This window comes from Quercus suber, unplaced genomic scaffold (genome assembly GCF_002906115.3).
Source record: "Quercus suber isolate HL8 unplaced genomic scaffold, Cork oak 2.0 scaffold_66, whole genome shotgun sequence".
NCBI classification, from domain to species: Eukaryota; Viridiplantae; Streptophyta; class Magnoliopsida; order Fagales; family Fagaceae; genus Quercus; species Quercus suber.
In genome coordinates this window covers 44,659-69,276 of record NW_027069531.1, presented here as the reverse complement: position 1 = coordinate 69,276, position 24,618 = coordinate 44,659, and the positions used below count along the sequence as shown (strand labels likewise).

Genomic DNA, 24,618 nt, shown 5'->3' with positions numbered 1-24,618 from the left:
CTGTTCCTCTTTCCCTTCTTCCAATTTCCCCAAAAAAAAAAAAAAAAACACCCCCTCTCTCTCTCTCTCTCTCTCTCTCTCTCCTTCCAATTAGCGATGCAACAAGGAGATTACGGCTCTGCTCCATATTACCAACAATACTCTCACTTTCCAAACCCGAACCCGAATCCGAACCCGAACCCGAACCCCTCCGATCCTCTCCCGAATCCTTACGCCTCCGCGCCGCCGTTTACCTCCACATACACCTCCTCCTCCTCCGCCGCCGATTACTCCGCTTATCCCTCCACATACCCTCCCTTTTCTCAAAATCCCGATCCCATCCCTGCCCCAATTCCTACTCCCACAGCTCCTTCATATAATACTTCGGCTTCACTCCCCAATTTGAACTCGCCTTCCTTCAATTCTCCGCCACAACAATCGTCTTTCCCTCCTTTCGATTCTCACGTGCCGTATCAACCGCCAAATCAGCCTCAACCACAACCACCACCGGCGCCCTATTATCCACCGTTCGATCACCATCAGGCGCCTCCTCCCAGCTATGCACCTCCACAAAACCCAATCCCTAACCCTAACCCTAACCCCAATCCAATGTACTCGGCGGCTCCGTACGGTCAGGTGAACTCTCCGGTCCCACCTGTGTACGACAATCCGGTGAAATTCGACCACGCCGGTGGGTATTTCGACGACAGGTACGGAGGGTTTGGTCGGAGCCGGTCCGATTTGGGGTCCGATCCGTATGGGAAGCGATCGGAGGAGTCTCCGCGCTACGATCCGATTCGCGACGACGGTGCGTATGCGTATGAAGGTGGCAAGGTGGAGCCGTACGGGGCTCGGGGCACCGCGCCGAAGTCTTCGACGTGGGCGCCCACGTTCGACGACTATGGGAGGTCGATCGGTTTCGGTTCCGGGAAGGATTCGACGGTGACTTCGAATTCGAGCAAGATCGTGAGGGCTGTCCCCAAGGCCGAAACTCAACAAGACGTGAAGAGTGGGGTCCAGAAGTTTCGGGTCAAGTTGCTGCCGGAGAGTCTTGGTCAGAACACCATGGATGTTCTCTGCCAGGTATAACTTTGATTTGTCCACAAAATGCGATTAGTCTTTTCTTGATTGTAAACTTTTATGCGTAACTACAATATTAATCAATTTCTTCGAGTACGATGGATTCAATTATTTTGATTTTTTCGGAGCTAGCAACTGCTTGAAGTTAGTAATGATAATTTCCTACTATTGATTAGCTGGTATCTTTGATTTGGATCAAGCATTAAGTTTTCCCCAATTACCCAATTAAATTCAATGGTATGGCTGCGTCAACCAATCTTTCCGTTGGAGAATTGAATTCAATGCACTTATGTGTTTAAATCAAACAAGGAACCTAAGGTACTTTACCTAAGTTGTAAAGGGTTAGGTCATATATTGTTGACTGTCTTTAGTTTAAGAAAAATAATGGAAATGCATCTATGGCGGTTTATTAGTTACAAGTCTTGTTCAGATAGTCCAAGCCTCGAGGTTAAAGTTGAACGGTGTTAAGATTTTAGCTTGTCTGACTCTTTACATTTTATTTTCGGCTGACTATGTTGATGTTGAAAGCATAAATTGATCATGATTTTCTCTTTCAGATTGGTTTGGATGGAATTCGCATGCTTGATCCCAGTACGAGTCGGACATTGAGAATATATCCTCTTGAGAACATTACAAGATGCGAGGTAAGTTGGTTGACTCTAGTTGAATTTCTTTGTCCGCTTCCAATCTTTGGCTATAGATTAAGTATATGTTATCTTCTCACTTAGGTTTCGGATTCATCAACGCTTGCAATTTGGTCCAAGAGCTCTGTGGACATTGAGCCTAGACGTATCAGATTGCAATCAAATAGTTACACCACCAATGCTCTTCTGGACACAGTGACTGCTGCAACTGTACAGGTTTGGGTCCTATTAGTAGTATTTCTTGTTTTTGTAATAGTAGTGATTTGTTTTATGCTTTTATGGTCATCTTTCATTTACCGATATACTTGCCACATATTCTTTGTACCTACTTGGTATTTCTAGAGGTTTGTCATTTGTTCGGATCAATAAATCCAAAAAAAGCAAGGCAGTGCACATTATTTTGGTAAACTCTTTAGGTTTTTGGGTTTGCCTTAATGGATTCATACGCAAGGCATATGAAAGGAATTCTCTTTTTCTTTCTCTATATATCTCCTTCTTTGTTTACATCTTTCAATTCTTAAGTTATACACAGACAAAGTGAGTTTGAATCCACAAGTCACAACTTTAACTTCCACTATATTCGTAGTTTAATTTCATCAACTGTAAGTGCACTTGAGTTTTTGTTTCTATACTTTGCAATCTTGGCTATACTTTTCGATAATGTTGGTAAAGGCATCAAGTGGACAGACTTCCAAGAGCCCAGGTGGAAAGCAAAATCATGTACTTGATTGAGTTTAAGTGAACATTTTTCAAATGTTAAAATAAAAAAGTCTCTTGTAGAAAAGTTCATAGCATTTGAATTAAGTTAACAAACTCAACTTAGTAATAAATGTTGCCAATTAGCTGAAATGGATAGTGCAATTGCACAAATTTTGGAAGTCAAAATTCTATGCGAGTTATTTCAATTCTTACTGGATGAAATTAAGATGAAATTAGAATTGGAGTTAATTCCAAGTTAGAAATTTGGTGAGATGCTCTAGAATATAAGGGTTTTTAGATTAAGTAGGACTAAAACAGAGTACATGTGTAAGTTTAGTAAAAATGTAAACAATGAAAGGGGCAGCAAGAGTTGATGGTCAATAGATATAGAAGAGCGAGAGCTTTCGATATCTTGGATCAATAATTCATAAAGATGGAGAGATTGAAGAGGATGTGAATTATAGGATAAGAGAGGGTGGATTTACTTATAAAAAAAAGAGAGTAGGGTGGATGAAGTGGAGAAGGCATTAGGAGTTCTGTGTGATTATAGAATACGCATTAGTAAAAATTTCATAAGATTGCCTTAAGACTAGCTATGCTTTATGTTATTAAATGTTGGGCTGTTAAGAAACAGCATATTTATAAAATGAGTGTAGCTAAAATGAGAATTTTAAAATGCATAAGTAGAAATAATGGAAAGACTATATTTTAAATGAGGAGAGCCACCTAAGGATAAGGGTGGTCAGATTGATGAAAAGATGAGGTAAAGTCTCTTGAGATGATTATCATAATTTTTTATAGAATTCTCTTGTGCTTTATTAAAATACATCACTTTGAGAGCTTGTGATAGCTATAATCAAAATGAAGTATGTGGTTCAATCAAAATATTTCCAAAGGAAAAGACCAAAAAACATAAGAATAGTAAAATTTTCTTGTTTCTCTTTTGATATGCAAACAAAGAAAATTGTTTGTGTAGTACAGTATCTTAGGAAGTGTCTTTGTATGATACATCAATGGTCCATATAATTTCCTCCAAGGTCTATTTTAATGATGAAAAAAACTGTGGCTAAATGTGCTTTGTGCTGCTTCATAAAGCACTAAAAATTCAATAAACTCTTTGTTTCGGCCAAACAATAGACCTTGGGGCTTTGATCTTTTGGGTTGAAGCACGCCTAAGCCTGCTTTTAACAACACTTAAATCTTTTAGGCATCTAGATGTTTTGTATTATGCTTGTTTTCTATATTCTGGATTTTCAGATCAAGGGTTTAAAGTGGCTGTCCTTTTAATTTCACCTTTCTAGTTTATGGAGATTGGGTTATTTTTCTGAATTTGCAAAGCCGGATTATCTACTTCTTGAATGATGAAATACATTTGAACTTGAAGTACTGAATTTGCAAAACATCTTACATTTAAAATACATTATTGTTAATATTATTTTATTATTTGATAGTTATAAAGGAGAGCAGACAATGCTACTGAGCTACACTACTCTTGGCACATTATCATATATCTATACTTGAGCAAATACAAATAAAGAATTAAAATTTAGTCATTTGTAAATATGATTGAGTGAAAAGGTGGAATTTCGGGAAGTGAAAGAATTGACTCGTGTTTAGTTCATTGCTTCTCTGTGTGTTTGGTGGGGTGGGGTGTACAAATTATTTTTGTAAATTGGCCTTCCCAAATGGATGCTGCACGTGAGATAGTTATGATGATAAATATCCTTGTACATAAACAAAATAAGCTAAAACCTTAAAAAAAAAAAAAAAAAAATCTCGTGGCAAAGGACACTTCATAAACCATATAAAGAAGCTCCTTTCCTTCAAGTTGAACGGTTTAGAATCAGTTTAATATTAGTGTTGGCCTATTCTTATGTGTGCACTTGCATTCATGCATGTGCAAATATATATTTTTTTTTTGATAAGTAAGAAAGAAGTATATTCAAGAAACTACCTCATGAAAACAACATAAGGCAGACAAGGGATAGAGGGAAGGAAACAAACATGAAAAACAACAAAACAAACAACAACCAACAAAAAACTAAGAACAAAGAAGAGAACTGAGGAACAAAGGGAGAGAATCACTAGAGGTGAGTCCCCAAGCCCTAGACCAATCAAAAAGAGAGCCACTAAAGAAAGCTAGCCACCAATGATGAGCTACAAAAAAAGACCCTTGCACTTGAATTCTCATGTTTGTATGTTTTTGTTCCAATTCTCAAAGGTTGTTCTTGTAAAATTTGATGATTGTTAGTGATTCATGATTTTCTCCTCTGTCAAAATGCAGATCAAGGAGATGGGTGGAAGAAGCAGGCCTGCTGATTCCTTCAAGACAAATGAACAGCCTATGGATAAGAAGAAAGGTTTTGGAGATTGGATGAACATAATAAAGCCTGGCAATGAGGAGAAAGATCATTGGGTAACATAAATACTAATAATAATTTTTTTTCCCATGCGTTGCGTTCGTTTCTGCATAAAACCTTATGACATCTGCATATATACATTCTACACAAGAATTTTCGTTGGTGGGTAATTAATTGCTCTTTTGTAAGAATATTTAGTATGTGTTTGTAAACCATGACTACAAGTAATAATTTGTTTCTCTCTACATTTTTTTTTTCTTTGGAAAAAAATTATGCCATAATTGACAGGGCCTAGTAGTTACTCTAAAGTATGTTATGTTAATTAAGAGTATGTATGATGAAGCTATAACTAGTGTGAGAATGCTGTAACTAGTATGAGAACAAGTGAAGGCATCATGCGTAGGTTTCTAGGTCTGCATCAACTATCATCATTAAGTCTATATCTCTTTGCACTAGTGATGGATAAATTCACTAAATTGATTCAAAAGGAAGTCCATTGGTTTTTTGTTTTTGTTGATGATATAGGTTTTAGTGGATGAAACAAGAACTGGAGTTAAAGTTTAATTAGAAATTTGGCGACACGCTTTAGAATCTAAAGGCTTTCGATTATGTTGGACTAAAACAAAGTATATGGAATGTAAGTTTAGTACAAGTAAAAATATAGATGGTGGTAAGACTCTATAGTCAGGTGATAACAAAGAGCAAGAGGTTTGATACTTCGGATCAATAATTTATAAAAATTGAGAGATTGAAGAGGATGTGGAGCATAGGATAAGATGAGGAGAGTTTCTGAAGATGGTTTGGTTATGTTTAGAGGAGAGTGACTGATGCATTGGTAAGAAAGAGTGAGTTAATTCAAGTCAAGGAAATGAAAAAGGGTAGAGAAGACAAAAAATGACTTTAGTAGTACTGGAGTAGTAGTAAAAAAAACATGTCAATTAAGGAAGTGACAAAGATTATGAATTTGGATAGAATAGAATAGAGGAAAGGAATACATGTGGCCTATAATTTTTTGATGATCCATAGTTGACCCTAAAAATTTTGGCACCAAGGCTTTGTTGTAGTAGTTATTGTTTCTTTTACATTCTTAGACCCAGGAGCCTTGCTCTCTCTCTCTCTCTCTCTGCCTATGGTTTCTTTTACATACTCATTGACCATGTTATGTGTATGTAGAAAGAAGTCATTCTATCAGTTCTATTTACTTTTTGGCATGCAAATTCATGGAGTTCTTAGTTATGTCCCTTTTATCAATTGTTTCCCATTAGGTCCCCGATGAAGCAGTTTCAAAGTGTACAGGATGTGGGACAGATTTTAGTGCTTTTGTGCGCAAGGTACATATTTTTCTTGATTTGTATAACAAATTTCTCCTTGTGCTTGTATCTTGGTTGGCCTTATGGTTTCCCCTCGTTTTCAGCATCACTGCAGGAACTGTGGAGATATTTTCTGTGACAAGTGTACCCATGGTAGAATTGCTTTAACTGCTGATGAGAATGCTCAACCAGTAAGAGTTTGTGACCGATGCATGGTATGTGCTCTCAATTTACGTCTAGCAAAAGAGAAGTGCTATTTGTTTGATTATGTATTTGTTTATTTTTTAAAATAAGTTTTCTTATTCTTACCTCCACTTTTCTAATGATAGAAATTTGTTTAGACGTTCCTACTTTCATTGCCAATCAGGTAGTCCTAAAGCATTCCTAGGATGGTAGTATGGCCTACTAAAGAATCCAAAGTGATTGTATTTATCACTTGTGTGAAGAAAATATCAGTATTAGCAGGGAATGATGTAGTTATTATTGTTTGCTAGTGTTTGTGATGTTCAGGACATACATTAATCAGCTTCCTGTGAAGTTGTTGGAGAAGGTATGTCGGAGGATCTATGTTCCTTGTCTTTCTGTTTTGGGGCAGGGGTTGGAATTTTTTTTTCCACATCTGAGAAATGATGGGTAAGGTAACGAATGGTTAGTGTAATCGATATAATTCTATTTCTTACTAGTAGTATATATTAGGGCAGCGTTCAATGCAGTTCGGTCAGCTTGGGGATTTTTTTTTTCCGGACCACATCAGTTGGTTTTGGCCTTTGGGGACATGGCACTGAGACTGACCGCACACACTGGGCCCTGCACCAAACTGGTTTGGGTTGTTCTGGTTGAATTCGGTTGTGATTTCGATTTGGGCTTTTATCACATGGTATGGCATTGATTACTGATTTATGAAACCAAATAATTGAGAAACCCCAAATCTCATAGCAAATCGCATATAAAAACAGAGAGTTGTGGTTGTTGATACAGAGAGAGAGAGAGAGAGAGAGAGAGAGAGAGGCCTTACCCATGAGGCTTAGGCATGGGGTTGCCAGTGGCAGGATGACGAGGAGTGGTGGTATCTTTGGGGTTTGAGGGACTGAGAGGAGTGGCGGCCATAGTTTTGAAGAGAGACTGAATGAATGAAATGTTAGGGTATGTGTTTTTTTAATTGTTTAAGTTTTTTGATAGGTTTGGTTTGGTGTTTGTTTTGTTTTTTTGTTTTTTGTTTTTTTTTTTTTTAAATTATTTATTTATTTATTTATTTATTTATTTTTTATGGTGAGGAAGATTACATTTCCTAAGGCACACCTCTCTGAATATATATATATATATATATGCTACTTCGTTTGATTTAATTGTTTTTTGATTCTTTTTCCCTCTCATTTCTTTTTTTATTTCGTTCCATCATTCCTTAAGTTCCATAGGTTTGATCCTGTAGAATCTGGCCCATTTTCTCTTTGACTGAAAGGAATGAAATAAATAAGATTTCTTTTTCAGGTAAAATAAGAACAGCCCCCACATTCAAAGCCCCCTTTTCACCATAGTGTGTGTATATATATATATATATCATTTGGTTGGTTTCAGTGCAATTTGGTTTAAATTTTTTTAAAACCGCAACTGCAATTCTTGGTTTCTTGACTGGGAAGAAAACCAGTCAATTTGGTCTGGTTTGGGTGTTTTTGGTTGATTCATTTGGTTCACTGGTTTTTTCTACAACCCTAGTATACACATGCATTAAAATTCATATGTAAATTAGGCAATGGCCTATAGGCCAATTGGCATCTGGATCTCATTAATATCTTTGAAACTTGAACCTTTATTTCTTTAAGGCTTTGTTTGGTATAGGAATGATAGAGAAGAGGGAAAAAAAAGAAAAAAGAATGGAGAAAAATAAATGAAGAGATTAATATTTTCTATCATAGTAAGTGTTTTAGGAGTGATTGAAAAGTGGGGAGAGAAAAGAAAGGGTCATTTTTTTGGCTGAGAGAAAAGAAAGGGTCTTGTATTAATTTCAATTGTATCCTTGTATTGAATTATTGTTGATAAATTTGAGGGGTAAAATTGTCAAATCACCTATGCAATACATTTTTCTTCTCTTTTCCTCTCATTTCAGGAAGATTAAAAATGATGGGTCTAGATTGAAAATTAAATAACACTCCTTTCCTTCTACTTTCTACTTTATCAACTAAGAGAAAATACGCCATTTTTCTGTTCACCTTCTTCCATCTTCTATGTCAGATGTACTAAAAGTTATGTGGTAGAAGTACACTGTGTATGCCCAGCTTTTTATCAAAATAAGAGTGGTAGATTATTAAAATAATTTAAAATAAATAATAAAATTTATTTTAAAATTCTCAAAACTTTAGGTAATAGATTTGAACAAAGTTTCTCTCTAAACTAGTTTGGAGAGAAACTCTACAATCTCATATATATATATATTTTTTTTATATTGAGTGAATTTGAAAATCTGACCGTTGGATTACATGTTTTTATTATATTCTTCATGCTTGTAAAATTTCAAAAAGATCAAATATTAATTGCTGTGTCATCAAACAAAAGTTAAAATTTCAAATTTTTGTGATTTAAAATTGTGTATAAAAAATAAATTTATTGATCAAATAGTAAATAACATCCGATTTGAACGAACTTTAATATGCATGTTAAGAACATAAGGAACATGAAATTTAACTGTTAGATTTTCAAAATTCACACAAAAAAAAGAAATATACAAGAAACTTTGTTCAATAGATTTTAAGTTGTAGTAGTATTATAAATTTGTTGAAACTTTATTAATAGAGTTTCACATATACTAAATTATCTTAATCATTTTAATATAATATAACGAACCACATGGTGAAAGCACATTATGTGTAACACTTGCATTGAATTAGATGATGTAAGCATGACATGTAAGATCGAACTTTTATTATATTACAAATTTTTAGCAAAGTGCTTTTCTTACACTCTTTGAAATCTTACTTTATGATGTGGAGTGTTTATGATTAATACTGATGTAACAGGCAGCCTCACCTTATCATATCATGAACAGACTTTTGTTTGTGGTTACAAACTTAGATACAAATTTAAAATTGGTTTAATGCCTATGAAAACAAAATTATGAACAGACTTTTTGTATTTTTATTGTTGTGGAGTTCTATATTTTTATTATTGAAACAAGTGGAGTTCTAATATTCCATCAGTCCTCTGGAGGTTTGGGCTCGGACTCCCTTTCAATGAAGGGAGAGCCTAACATGGAATATTTAAGGCTCCATTTGTTCTGATGAGAAACGTTTTTTGTATGTGTATCATTTTTCTATCTATCATTTTGTAGGCATTGGTTAACATAAAGGGTGGTTGATACTTTTCTTTCTTAGTGTTTGTTTGGCAAATATTATTTTTGCTAGCTTATTTTTGCTACTATTTATAGGTCCTGCTATACTTTTTGGTACTATTCATGGGTCTCACTGTACTATTTCAGCTAACTTTTACTTTTATCTATAGTATTTTCAATAAAAAATTTTCAGTTTCAGCAAAATAAACGGATCTCAAACGGACCCTTAATAAAAAATAAATAGAGAAATTTTATGTATGGTTCGAGTTTGCTGGTACAACCATTAAACAAGGACACTTTCTTGATACAGCCTCTTTAAATTCTTATATCTGGTGAAGCAAAGAAGTACAGAATAGGTTTACATTGCAGGGTTGTGAAGTAATTGTTACTCATGGCGCTGCTGTTTGATTTAAATATTTGATTGAACTTGTTTTGCTTTGTCTGCATGGATAGTGGTTCTTTTAGTCACTCTTTTTTCAACAAATAAAATTTTAACCTAAGGAGGGACATATTAGGGAAGAAACTTTATCTTATGAGACCGTTTCATTGAGTGCCCCTCCCACAATGTGGGTCCAACTAAATATGAGAAGGGCGCTCCAAGAGATGGTCTCAAGAGATACTTTCTTGCTAGGGACACAGTTGCACGTGTGTCTTTGTCTGGAGAATAAAAGAAACGTTTTTATTTCGGACAGAATCTAAACATGGGGCAGGCTTGACGTTGAAAAGTTCAAAAAAGAAAAGAAAAGGCAAGTCTGAAATTGAGGAGTTCGATGCATGATGGCCTACAAGGTGATGTGGCAAAGTTCAGAGGACTGGATCTTTTACCCAGCCATCAATCCTAGAAGGTGGCAGAGGAGGCCCAACTTCCCCTGCTTCTCCCTGTCATTATGTTGTGAGTCTTGAGGAAGGGATTTTTGTTTTTGTGCTGCAGTGAGGAAAGTGAGATGGGATTAAGGAATGGAGTAACAATGTAAGACTATTTAAAGAGTAATAGAGGACGGATCAGGCCAATTGGTTCCATAAATACTGGGCCTTTTTTGTTTTTAATCAAGGGCCTTTATTTAGAAGCACACAAAAATGCTGTGATATGGGTCCCCCCCCCCCCCTCCAAAAAAAAAAAAAATTCGAGATTTAAATGCATTTTAAACAAAATTTATCATAAGTTATACCCAAAGTATACAACATATATATTAATTGATTGTCATGTCCATGCTGTGGCCTAGTTCTTCAAGAATTGCCATTTCACCATGTCCATATCATATTGTGTCCTGTGTTCGTGTTTCTGCTTCTTAGGTTTTTCTAGTAGGCGGCCATTTTATGATGAGTTTGTGGCAATGACACATGTTCTAGTTATGAAATTACAGTGGTCTTGTGCTTTAGTAAGATCGTTTATTATCTTTTGCAGGCAGAAGTGACTCAGAGGCTGAGTAATGCAAAGGAAGCGGCTAGTAAACCTGCAGCGCTTCAGAGTCATGAGGATCTTGCCAAGAAGCTTCAGGTAAATAATGTTTTGCTATTATAGCCTTTGGTATTTTGTGCCTTGTTTTGTATTAAGTGGTCCTTAATAATTTATAATTATTTTAATCGAGTTAGATGATTTTGTTTTATTGGCTGTGCTTATATTATGAAGTTGGAGATGGATTTGTTTCTGTATGTTAATATGAATTCTCAAAAGTCAGGTAGATGCGGCATTAATTTTTATTTGTACGCATGTGGATCTGTGCATGTATTTGATTGCGATTGTTTTGATGTTAATTGTTTGTAACAGGAGGAGATGGAAAAGAATCGAAGGGCATCATCAGGTAATCTTCTGTTATAATCATCATCAATGTTATGATGTTAGCATTGGCTGGGAAATCTTGGAAAAAAGTCTTGGGTATTTATTGGGATGTGGACCAACCTGTCTTGGGATTAAATTAATGAGTCCAGTGAAACCCCTATTATGGGATTTGGGATTTGACCTATAAAGCACGGACATTTTATTTGGGGTGTCGTACCCGACTGGGACACATGCATATGTGACCCAGCCGTGTCAAAAAAAAAAAAAAATGCCGGACACGACTAGTACACAAGAACAAGAGGAATCAAATGCCCTTTCACAAAACAAAAAGAGCATTTATGCTCTAAAAAGTAATAGTGTATTTGAAAATTAATAAATATCTTATTCTTGGTTTATATTCTAATTTTTAAACATCATTATTAATCATGGATTTGCTTTATTATCCATTATTACTTTTAGTTTGATATATATTTAACATTATATGAAAAATAAATGCTTAATATATAGAAAATATAAATGTAAATAAAAATAATAATTATTTAATAGACTTGTCCTGCCCTAACCGTGTCCTATTTTTTTCAAAAATTGCCGTATTGTCGTGTTGTGTCATACCAGTACCTGTACCCATACCCATTGCTTCTGATGGTGGAAGTGTATGTCAACTTATCAAGTTAAAAAAAACCTTATTAAGTGCTCATTTTAATGGTCTGCTTTCAGTGTCCAAGTCTGATGGATCTGGGAGGCGGATGAAGGAAGTTGCCTGTCCTATATGCACTGTCCATTTGCAGGTCAGAATTCTTTCTTAACTAACCTTAGGAGAGTATGACACTTCATTATTATTAACTTTTTCTAATTCAGATTCCTGATGTTAGCGTAAGTTCTATGTGGATTGTTGCAGGTCCAAGTTCCCAGCTCGGGTTCTGAGACCATTGAGTGTGGGGTTTGCCAGCATCCATTCCTTGTGAGTGCCACTGACAATATGTGTCGAGAAAGTGCTTAAATTTCTGGAAACGATTTGGATTAGAATTGTTAATTAATTTTACTAATTGAGCTATGTTAATAATTTGGATTAGCATTTGTGTATTGTTTATCCTTTGTTTGGTTTTACACTTTGTTGACATGATGTCAGCTGTTTTTACTGCGGTAGTGTATATTCAGTTTTTTCTTGTAAGCTACGTCAAGTGGGTCGTCCATGGCCTCGTGTATGAACGCAACGGTTAAATCTTCATATGAATACATGTATTATATTATGTGCTTTATTCAATTGCAGATTCCTTTACTATCCATCCCCTTGGCGTTGTTGCACTAGGCTCCACCTACATGTGATTAGATAAATTGTTATTGAATTCATATTTTGAAAATTTTACGGTTGGATTACATGTTTAATATGTTCATAATATGTATATGCTGGCCAATATTCATGCAAATCGGATGGTATTTACCAATTTTATGCTTTTGTACTAGCCAAAAGGTGATGTTCACCATTTTTCTGCTACCATTGGCAATTTCACCTTAAGGGGACGAGGCAGACCTAGTTATATCTAGGTAGGATTGAAAACTTTAGCTGAAGGCTTGGACACCACCATTATTTTCATAACTTGTTAAGGTGTCAAGTTTTATTTGGAGCAACATTATTTTTTATCTGAGTTTATCACTTTTTATTAATACATATAGGGGAGATTTGAACCTATAATAGAATGTGTTAGTTAAGTAATAAGGATCTAGACCATCTGGGTTTTTACCACTGTTAACAATTGTGAAATTAGTTGCAGAAAATGTTGTTCCTACGCTTATTAGTTCATTTTAACCGTAATTGCATTATAATTGAGTTTATTGGCGGGGTTGGTTTGGAGAAAAAATATTGAGGTCAGGCAGTCCCAACTCCCAAGTAGTTTTTAATTCGGTCCTGGCTTTCTGTTTGGCGTATGCTGTTTACAAAATTACAAATGCTTCAACAAAGGGTTAGAAACTTAGAATAGAACCTATTAACTAGACATGTCTGGCATTTGCGTGGGAAGAGTGATCTGGAGAGTGGAGACTCTAGACATTGGACTTTGGAGGATTGCGCAAGGGCGGGCACTGAGAGCAAAGGGTTGTGTTACACAGTTATGGGGCATTTAGTTTGCCGTGATGTTACGTTACATTATAGTATTACATTATTCTAATTTTACATAATATAATTTAAATACAATTATACAATATTATATTGTTTAGGAAAATGATGAGATTAAGATAATGTGATATATTTTGTAATTTTAGATTATGTTAATGTTAAAAAAAATAAATAAACTAAAAACTTTAATATTACATCAATGACACATCATAGTGAACTAAACGCCCTCTTAGTGTGTTTAACTCAAAGTTATATATGCTTTTTAAATCTCGTAGAGATTGGTCTCTAGATTTCCTGAATTCAAGGGTTTTATTTTTATTTTTATTTTTAAAATCAAGTGGCGCAATGCCTATATATCTGTTTGGTTTGGTTTGGAATGTAACAGGTTTCACATCTGTGGAGTTCACCTCCATGTAAGAGGAGGTACACGATCCTTGGTTTGAGTTTCATCCCTCTTCATTTTTAGTTTATTTTTTAAAAATGTTATCACTAATGGTTCTTGGATAGTAATGGCTATATCATATTCATACTGGCCTATGATGGACTTTGTTCAGAAAAAAAAAAAAACAAAAAAAGAATAGACTTTCGGGTTGACAATAGTCCTTCGCTCTTGCTTAATAGGCGATAGGGTAACATTGATATCCTCTATTTTTAATAGATTATTAAATGGCCTGATATGCACAGTAAAATGGACTCTTAGTTTTAATTTATTATTGTCAAAAAAATCTCATAATTCAATTGACATTTATCTTACTATTTATAACGAAGACATACATGATTCAAATACGAGAGGTCCCTTGAATCCACAAGGTGATAGAGTTCTAGAACCCACCACAGAAAAATAGACAAAGTTTGTGTTTTTATAAATCTGAAAACTGAATGGCCCTGGAGGCTACAATATGTTTAAATAGTGAATGAAACTCTAGGGCGGTTATGGGAATGCCTAGAAACCTTAATCCGTGCTAATCATGTAATTAGGTGGCAAAATAGTTATTTTTGTCAAAAATAGCAAAATTTAGATAATTGTAAAAATTTGAAAATATTGTCTCTAAGAGAGATGTCCTAAATAGACGGGACTTTATTATAACTTTTAAACTAAAAGTTATTAAGGAAAAACAAATATTACTATAAATGGCAAAAACATTGTTTTTGAAGCCTTAACGAAGAAATTTGCCAAAATTTAGGCGACACTCAAGGTTTCGAGTTTGGATCAGAATGCTGTTTCCTTTTAACTTGCCAAATTTTATGCAATTCTGACATCCTCGCCTTGATAGCCTATTGGCACCCCTTGATCTTGCGCTGTGACTTCCGGCGCCTTTGCTGCTCCAAAAAAGTCTTTGTTCTCTGTTCTACATAAATTTTAGTTTATTGTTTGGGAAAAGTTAACTGGTGCCTAAAGACATTGGTTTAAGATATATTTTAAAAAAAAAAATTTATGGAAAAAAATTAATTTTTTAACAGTTTTTTATACTTCTTGTAAAAACAGAGTCATAACTTTCCTATAATAATTTATCAACCATCACTCTAAATATAAACTTTTTCTTCCCCCCCCCCCCTCCCCAAAAAAAATCCCTCTATATAAAGTATACATTCAGTTATTTATTTATTTTTATACATGGTAATGAAGCCAAAAATTGACCTCATCAGTATGCTTCTTGTCAATGTCGATGGACGAGCTCCGGTACCTGTTGTCAAGAAAAGAAAAGCAAGGGAGGTTTCACTAGCGTGGTGCTAGTTAAGAATACTCTGATGCTAAAGTCAGCTAAACGGCTCTCAAAGAATTCTCTCACAAGTGTATATCAAGTTTTTCATATATCTTTATATGAGTTTCATTCCCTTTTTATAGTTTGCTTTGGGTTGGTGTAGTTATATTTTTTAATGCTCCTTTGAGCGTTGAAACGCAGCATTAATTGACAATGAAGATTCTATTTAAAGTGTATCGGATGACCATTGGGCCATCATTGCCTTTGTAACCGTTCCAGCGCACTTATTCCTTGTTAGCTATCTTGATGGCATTCATTTACGCCTTCAATGAATGTAGGCCTGTCTTGTCTATATGGATGTGGTCTTGCCCCTATGCTCATTCTCAACTTGGATGTGGCTGTGGTTGTTTTTAAGTTAGACGACCTCTACTTGATACTCGTCAGTTGCCCCTCAATTCCTTGGTCGTCAAGAATTTGGATGATCTTGGGAATGTGATCAGATGTGACGATTTGTATCTTCTCGGTTCCTGAAATCTGGCTCTCGTCTTAAATGCGTAACGACTACTCTACCGGAAACGAACACGTGTTGGTCTTCTATTCATGGTGTGTGTGAGACTTCCTTGATTTTGACGTGCCTTAATTCCAAGTTTTCCTTTGAGAGAAAACCATTCCTCTTCCTCTGCCCTATTTGGCCTAAACTTTAGAGTGTTAAGAAATCTTCTTACTTCAAAATTTCCTGGTAAGGCCTCTTTTCCCTATGCTTTAATGGTTGGTTTTGAATTCCTTAGTCAAGAGTGCCCCTTGGTTTCGTTTTTCTTTGCTAGGTTGGGGGTTTTCTAAGAATATTCTTAGGGTCGACGTCCCTAAGTAAGCTTGTTTATGTCTCATTTTTTGGCCCCTTAGGCCTATTTTGCTTTCTCTCTACCCTCTAATATGTCAATCTTTGATAAAACACCATTCAGAGATGACCATTATTGAGTATAGGGTAGATGATGTTAGGTCCAGCGAGTTGGAGACTGCGTTGTCCTCCAATGCGGAATCTTTGAGTAAGGCAGTTGATACTGTTGCTTCAAAATTGCCTTCGTCTTCATCTTTACCCCCCTTGCATGCTCTTTCGGAGTCTTGTTCCTTGAAAGAGAGACATTTAAATGGTTTTAGGAAGAAGTTTCAATTTCCTAAGGGTACCTCTGTTAGATTACCTCGCCTGGGTGAGAAAGCTTGTAACTTTGCTCATGGAGATGTGTGTTTTTACGAGGCTGACTTTCTATGTGGCCTTCATTTCCTTGTCCATCTGTTCATTATGCAACTTCTGAACGAATTTCAGATCGCCCTCGGTTAACTTGTCCCTAATGCTTAGAGGACGATCATAAGTTGTATGTCTATCTGGATGTCTGCTTGTGATGGGGAGATGATATATTTGAATGAATTTATGTTTTTGTACCGTTTGAAAGCCTCTACCTACTATGGGTATTTTGAACTTTTACCCTGGGATAGGATATCTAGGATTGTTAGGGGTTTTCTTTCGTCCCTTCGTGATTGGAAATCACGATACTTTTTTATTTCTGGAACGGGTTGTGAAAATTTGTTTGGCGATTTCTGGGGGGAAGTCCTAAGATTACTACGAAAATGGAAAGTCCACGCACTTGGTGTGTATTTCCATTGTCTTCTTTTGTTTTTATTTCATATCGTGATTGTTCGTCTAATGATGTTTTCCTTCTGATTTTTTTTTTGCAACTCTTGATTGTCCTGACCTAGAAGATAGACATCACCATCGAGTTTGTGCTGCCCTTGCCTACGCCCGTGAAATTGAGGATTTTGACGACCTTGTTGATCCTCGTCATCTGTTTGATTGCTGCTTGGGCCTTGAGCCTTCAAAGTATGTTTTAGAGAAGATTTGCCGAGAGGAAAAGAGTAAGATTGTTTATCTATTAGCTTCGTCTGTACTTTGCCTAGCTGCCTGCTTGAAAATTACTCCCTTATTTATTTATTTTACTTAGCAGAAATGGCCACCAGATATTGCAAAGAGAAGTATGCTCGCATCAAGAATTTGAAAAATGAACCCTTGTCCAATTTGACTGCTGATTCGAATAAAAGGAAGTTGAGCAATGAGAAAGTTGAGACTATTGCTCTTCCGCTTGTTCATACTACCCTTTCTACTCCTACTCCATCTTTAGAAGTGACTGCCTTCACTCCTCTAACTACTCGTGTGAAAGGAAAAGGCAAGGTTGGGAGGAGCGTTTGGGACAACCTTGCTACTGCTATGGGCCGTGCTCATAACGTGATTACTAACGATGAACTCAAGGGTTTGTTGTCCATTCCCTCCCATGAGCTAGTTAGTCGTCATAACCATTAGTTGGTACAGGTATATGGTTTTCTTCCTTTTGCGTCCCTTTTGTATTTTTTTTGTACGATAAGTGTGCATGGCCTTTCCTTTCATTTGCTTGTTGCTATCAGGTTCTTAGGGAGTCATTGCGCATCACAACTGACTATCTGAACACAGAAGAGAAGGTTATGGTGGCTAACTCGAAGGTGGAGTCCGTCGAGGTGGAATGCTCCAAGTTGAGGAAAGATCTAATTGTTGCTATAAACAAAAGGAATGACGCGAATGAGAAAATAAAGGAGCTTACAGAGGCCTTGCGTGTAGAGAAAGTGCTTGTCGTTCAAAAGGATGAAGAAATTCAAGCTGCCCCTCTAAAGATTGACGCGAAGAGAGACAAAGTCGTCCAGAAGTTCAAGCAGTCAGATGAATTTTTAGATCTTTAGTTTATCCAGTACTTCAAGGGGTTTGAGCTCCTATGTCGGTGGATAATAAAGCACCACAGTTTGGCCGTGGACTTTTCTAGCTTGGATTTTGAGAAGATTGACACCGAGATCCTCACGGGCAAGGCTAAGGAGCTGGAAGAAACCGAAGTTGATGCCATGGAGAAAGACCCCTTTGGGAAAGAAGTTACTGAAGGAAAAGACGGTGACGAATCTGTTGTTCCCCCATCATAGTTTTCTCTTTTCTCTCTCTTTTTTTATTTATTTGGAAAACAATGGTTGCCCCCTTTGTTTTGGGGTTTTATCTTTCGACGAACAATAGTTGCCTTATTGTTTTGGGGCCTTAGTTTTTGCTTTATTGCCTCTTGGTTTTGAGGCTTTTATTTTGGACAAACTTTTTGCTACTAACTTGTAGCTTTACTCTCCAACTTGTGCGAATTAAACTTGTAGTTTTTTATCATTTAGATTGTGCTTTTTATCACTTAGTTTATAAGTTGGACTTGTCAGGTTTATTGGCAGAGTCTTCTATCTTCATGACTTAAACTTAAAAGTTTTTATCACTTGATTTGGATTCTAAGCTTCATCATTCATATTGACGGAGTTTTTTTCCTAGTGATTTAAACTTGATGTTGTTATCACTTGATTTGGATTTTTTAACTTCGTCATTCATATTAATGAAGCTTTTACCCTCATGATTTAAACTTAATGTTTTTATCATTTGATTTGGATTTTTAACCTCGTCATTCATATTGACGAAACATTTACCCTCTTGATTTAAACTTATTGTTTTTATCACTTGATTTGGATTTTTAACTTCATCATTCATATTGATGAACCTTTTACCCTCGTGATTTAAACTTAATGTTTTATCACTTGATTTGGATTTTTAACTTTGTCATTCATATTGACGAAGCTTTTATCCTTGTGGTTCAAACTTAGAGTTTTTATTACTTAGTTATGACTTAAACTCATCTGTGATGTTGACAAAGTTTTTATCATAATTGTTGTGCTTTGAACTTTTCTTCTCGATTGAAGGAGATTTTCACCGTGGAGTGTTTGCCATCTAATCATTTGAAAAGAAATAGTTCTGTAGACGTTTTGTTTGTTTTATTCATCCTTATTTATAAAAAAAGGGGTTACAAGGATAATACTTCACGAAAACACAAAAAGTGCTCAAATAAAGTATTGAGCATAAAACAAATGTATAAAAACAATGAAATTGAAATCCTACTTATCTGTGGGTGAATAAATGATATGTTCCAAATTCTGGAACTTATTAGTGCTGAAGGTTTGTTCCCTCATTAATAGTACTTTTTAAGGTGCTCTGCGTTTCAAGGATGAGGCAAAGGTTTCCCATTTGCATCCTCCAAGTAGTAGCTCCCTTTTCTTGAATAACAGATGACCTTGTATGGACCTTCCTGGTTGGAGCCTAGCTTCCTTTCGTTTGGATCTTTGGTGGCTTGTGAAACCTTTTGTAGAATCATATCTCCAGGATTGAGATGCTTCAGCTTTACCATATGATTATAGTACCTCATCATCCTTTCCTAATACAGGGCTATTCTCTGAGTCGAGTCATCTCTGACCTCGGGTAAGCAATCCAGAGCTAGCTTGAGGCTCTCATCATTGTTGGGTTCGTCATAACATGTTCTTCTGAGACTTGACACTCCAACTTCCACATGAATTACTGCTTTAGTCCCAAATGCTAGCTTGAAGGGTGTCTCGCCTGTTGGTGTCCTCACCGTCGTTCTGTAAGCCTTTAAAATTCCTGGAAGCTTGTTAGGCCATACTCCTTTTGCTCCCTCAAGTCGGGTTTTCATCAGTTTGAGCAAAGTCCGATTTGTAACTTCAGTTTGGTTGTTTGCTTGTGGATGTCTAAGGGAGGAATAGTGATTCCTTATCCCCAGCTCCTTGCAAAAATCTCTGAACTTGTGGCTGTCAAATTGTTGTCCATTGTCAGAGATGATGACTCGTGGAATCCCAAACTGACAGACGAGGTTTTTCCATATGAAGTGTTGTATTTTGGCCTTCGTTATAATTGCTAAAGGTTCTGCTTCCACCCACTTCGTGAAATAGTCAATAGCGACGACCAGAAACTTTACCTGCTTCTTACCAAGGGGTAGGGGGCCTAATATATCAATTCCCCATGTGGAGAATGGCCATGGTGATGTGACTTTAGTCAAGTGCTTTGCTAGGACATGCTGCACACTTCCAAACCGTTGGCACTTGTTGCATCTCTGAACGACCTGAGCTGCATCTTTTTGCATGGTTGGCCAAAAATATCCTACACGAACAACTTGCCCAACGAGTGACTGTGGTCCAAAGTGATTTCTGCAGACTTCTTCATGGATCTCTCTCAGTACATACTCAACATCTTTTGGATTGAGGCACTTTAAGTAGGGCTGTGAAAATCCCCTCTTGTAGAGCTCGTCGTTTAGGATTGTGAATTTGGACGACCTTACTTTGATTTTTCTGGCTTCCAAGGGATCTGCAGGGAGGTTACCATCCTTGATGTACGTGATTATTGGGTCCATCCAGCTTCCTCTAGATTGGATGTAATTCACGTCAAACCCCTCAATGTTTGGGAGGTGCTGCACTTCCATGTACAATCCAGGTCGTCCTTCATTTGTATACGATGAAGCTAGCCTAGCAACTTCATTCACTTCCGAGTTTTTCTCCCCTCATACCTGAGTGATCTTGACATCATCAAAGTTAGAAACTAACTGATTAGTTAGTGATAAGTACCTTTTCATCCTGTCCTTTTTGGCCTCGTACTTGTTGGTTATCTGCCCTACCACAAGCTTCGAATTAGAGTTTAGTTTTAAGTTTCTTACACCCAAGGCTTTTGCAATCCTCAAGCCTGTTAGGACAGCTTCATAATTTGCTTCGTTATTCGTTGCTGGGAACTGAAGCTGGACTCCATATCTGATGAGGACTTTCTCAGGGAATAAGAGAATCACTCCTACTCCACCCATGCCTGATGTTGACGACCCGTCTGTACGCACTATACAGTAATCTGATTTTGGATCTTGATCAACCATAATAAATTAGGCGATAAATTCCACCAATGCTTGGGCCTTGATCGCCATTCTAGGCCTATAATCAACGTCAAATTGACTTAATTCCACCGCCCATTGGACTGTTCTTCCTGCTATGTCTGGCCTACCCATCGCCTTTCGTAGAGGTTAGTCTGTCAGGACTAATATCATGTGTGCCTGAAAATAGGGGTGAAGCTTTCTTGACGCGATGATTAGTGCAAAGGCTAACTTTTCTATCCTTGCGTATCTTGCTTTTGCACCCTGGAAAGCTTGACTTGTATAATAAACTGGCTTTTGGATCTTGAGCTCTTCACAAATTAGTGCTGAGCTTACAGATGTTTGGGAGACAGCCAAATACAGGAATAAATCTTCCCTTTCAATGGATGGACTTAGGAGTGGAGGCTTGGACAGGTAATCCTTGCGGGCCTGGAAAGCTTCTTCCCATTCCTCTGTCCATTGGAAAGTCTGCTTCAATGTTTTAAAAAACGGGAGGCATTTATCTGTGGCTATAAAGACGAACCTGTTCATAGTTGTTACTCGTCCTGTCAGCCTTTGTACCTCCTTCACACTTCTTGGTGAGGTCATGTCTAATATGGCGCTGGTTTTCTTCGGGTTGGCCTCTATGCTCCATTGCAAAACCATGAACCCCAAAAACTTGCTTGATGAGACTCCAAATACACACTTCGCCGGGTTCAACCTCATCTAATACTTTCTCAATGCATCAAAAGTTTCTCTGAGGTTGTTTAGATGTAACTCTGCTTTCCTGCTTTTCACAAGCATGTTGTCCTAATAGACTTCCATATTTCATCCAATCTGTTTGCTAAACATTTGATTCACCAGCCTCTTATAAGTTGCCCCTACATTCTTCAGGCCAAACAGCATAACCCTGCAGTAGTACAACCCCTAGCTAGTAACAAAGGCTATTTTCTCTTGGTCCTCTTCGTTCATGCAGATTTGGTTGTATCTTGAAAATGCATCCATAAAGGTCAGCAGTTCATGGCTGGCTATTGAAGGCACTAGCTGATTGATCGTGGAGAGTGGAAAGCTATCCTTTGGGCAAGTATAATTGAGATCTATAAAGTCAACGCACATGCACCATATCTCGTTAGACTTCTTCACCATGATGACGTTGGCTAATCATTCAGGGTAGCAGACTTCCCTGATGAACCCGGCCGGTAGTCAAAAGCTTCTCTACCTTTTCCACAACAGCTTTGTTCCTCTCGGGAGCAAAAACTTGTCGCTTCTGCTGGGTGGGCTTTCTGGTGGGATTGGCATTCAACCTGTATTCTATTACTTTGTTGTCTATACCTAGCATGTCCTTATGAGTCCAGACAAAGATATCCAGATTCTGCTTTAGGAACTCCATGATCTTGTCCTTCAGGTTTGAGTCAAGTCCTGCTTCAACCTTTGTGACCTTAGTAGTGTCTCCCTCCATTAGGTTCACATCTTCCAGCTCTTGAGCAGGCTTCTTTGGTTCTTCTTTTACCACCCAAGCATGGTTTTCTCTGGAAGCTAACATCGCTTGGTAACACTCTCGAGCCAATGACTGATCCCCGCGTATTTCCCCTATCCTATGTGGGGTTGGAAACTTCACCTTGAGGTAGTAGGTTGAGGTTGCAGCCTTAAGCAGATTCAGTGTAGGTCGTCCCAGGATGACATTATAGGACGATGGACAATCGATGATAAAAAAATCGACCTGTTTTGTTACCTGGGTTGGATGCGTTCCTGCTGTGACTGATAATGAAATGATACCTTTTGGATAAATACGATCTCCACTGAAACTAACTAGCGGGGATTTGAAAGGTCTAAGCCATTTTGGGTCCAACCTCAACTGTTGGTAGGCCTTCATGTACATTATATCTGCGGAGCTCCCACTTTCTATCAATACTTTCCTTGTGTTAAAACCTTCAATTTTTAGCATAATGACTAATGGGTCATTGTGGGGTTGCTTAATTCCACTTGCATCCCGCTCAGAGAATGTGATGTCGTCACTCTTTGATTGTCGATACTTTGGAGATGGATGCTTGATGTAAATGCTATTGACATGCCTTTGATAAGTCTTCTTCAAAGACTTGTACGACCTTCCTGATATGGGTCCCCCTGTTATCTTTCGTATTTCACCTACTGCCTACTTTGGATGATCTTATCCATCATCCTTGGTATCGTTATGAGACTTGTTGTCAGCCTTTGCTTGGGGATGGTGGTCCCTTTTGATGAACTTTGGAGTTTTCCCTATTGAATCAATTCTTCTATCTGTTCTTTTAGATCACGACATTCGTCAGTGTAATGGCTGTGATCCTTGTGAAAACGACAGTACTTCTTTGGGTCACACTTCTTGGAGGACGTGCTTAATAGCTTAGGCCATTTCAAGCCTGGCTCGTCCTTAATCTGCATCAGGATTTTGTCTGCGGGTATCACTAATGGGGTGAAGTTCATCTTCTTCTTCGGGGTGTTAAAATTGCTCTTGTTGGCCTTAGGCTTCGAATATGTGTCTTTACGATCTTTCTTCTTACCTTGAGAATCACCAGGTTTTTTCTTCTTTCATTTTCCTTTAGCCCCTTCGCAGTAAGGGCATCCTCTCCATTCATGTACTTCTGAGCTTTGAACAGGAGATCCGTCATAGAGGTCGGTGGCGTCTTCCCCAACGAAAAGATGAGATCGGGGTTGTTGAGTCTAGCCTGGAAGGTCATTATTATCACTTGGTCATCAGCTTCGTCAATTTCCAGCACAACCTTGTTAAAACGTTTCACATAATCCTTTAGGCTTTCCCCTTCTTGCTACCTCACTGTTAGCAAGTAAAAGGTTGGCCTTTTGTGACGCTGCCCTCTAATGAAATGACGAACAAATGAGTCACTGAGCTGTTCAAAATTCGTTATTGAAGACGCTGGCAGCTTACTAAACCATACCCTAGCAGCCCCTCTGAGAGTGGTAGGGAAAGATCTACAGATAATTTTGTCTGGGGGTCTGTTGGAGGTTCAAGATAGTCTTGACGGCCCTTATTTGTGCCATCATAGAACTCCAGCTACGACAAACGAAACTTTGGAGGCAAGGGGCACTCTAAAACACTAGCCGTGAAAGGTGAATCCGTTCGTTTGAGCATGCCATTAAGGTTCATTGCCGTCTTCCCTTTCATGTCATTCTTCACTTCGTCAAGCTCCCTTTGTAAGCCCTTCATCATGTGATCGTTATCATGCATGGATTGCCCAATGTATTTTATTGTATCCTTTCCCTTGGTGTTTTTAGGGCTGCTAGCCTCCTCGTCATGTTTGCTATGGCTACATCGGTGATGCGAAACATTACTGCCCTCTGGACGGGCTCAACGCTTCAACTCTTCGTTCTGCTACATTAGCTCTTGTACATTTGCTGTCAAAGCTTGGATTTGTTGAACCATCACCACAAGATTTGTGGGTGGTGCTGGTGCAGAGTCCATCAAGCGATAAGAGCTTTATTGGTAGGAGCACGATGGCTTAAGAAAGAATCAACTCGTAAATAACAACGTTACTTACAGACGACGCCAAACTGATGAAGTTGAAAATTGACCTCATTAGTATGTTCCTTGTCAATGTTAATGGACGAGCTCCGATACCTGTTGTCAAGAAAAGAAAGGCAAGGGAGGTTTCACTGGCATGGTGCCAGTTGATGTTGGAAAATTTAGACCCTGGTTGATAGAATTAACAAGTTTTAAATCCAAGTTGTTAATTAGATTTATTATGAATAAACTTGTTAAAATAAACAAATATCAATATCATGTAGTAGAAAAATAAATAAGACAAGATATGATGATCCAGAAAAACTAATGAAACAAACTAGTTTCACAGTAAAAAACTTGAGGA

General features: G+C 37.4%; 1 protein-coding gene and 1 long non-coding RNA gene across 2 annotated transcripts; both read left to right on the top strand.

The window, feature by feature from the left end:
• The first annotated feature begins 18 nt into the window (after positions 1 to 18).
• On the top strand, positions 19 to 12,433 carry LOC111991833 (protein FREE1). Its single transcript, XM_024023642.2, has 10 exons — positions 19 to 1,062; positions 1,617 to 1,703; positions 1,788 to 1,919; positions 4,687 to 4,818; positions 6,028 to 6,093; positions 6,177 to 6,287; positions 10,800 to 10,892; positions 11,163 to 11,196; positions 11,892 to 11,962; positions 12,073 to 12,433. The coding sequence occupies exons 1-10, from the start codon at positions 97 to 99 to the stop codon at positions 12,172 to 12,174; spliced, it is 1,794 nt and encodes a 597-aa protein (XP_023879410.2). The 5' UTR covers positions 19 to 96; the 3' UTR covers positions 12,175 to 12,433.
• A 4,318-nt stretch (positions 12,434 to 16,751) lies between these two features.
• On the top strand, positions 16,752 to 18,280 carry LOC136067302 (uncharacterized). Its single transcript, XR_010628764.1, has 3 exons — positions 16,752 to 16,901; positions 16,991 to 17,352; positions 17,445 to 18,280. It is a non-coding gene; the product is annotated as an uncharacterized LOC136067302 (long non-coding RNA).
• The last annotated feature ends 6,338 nt before the right edge of the window (positions 18,281 to 24,618 follow it).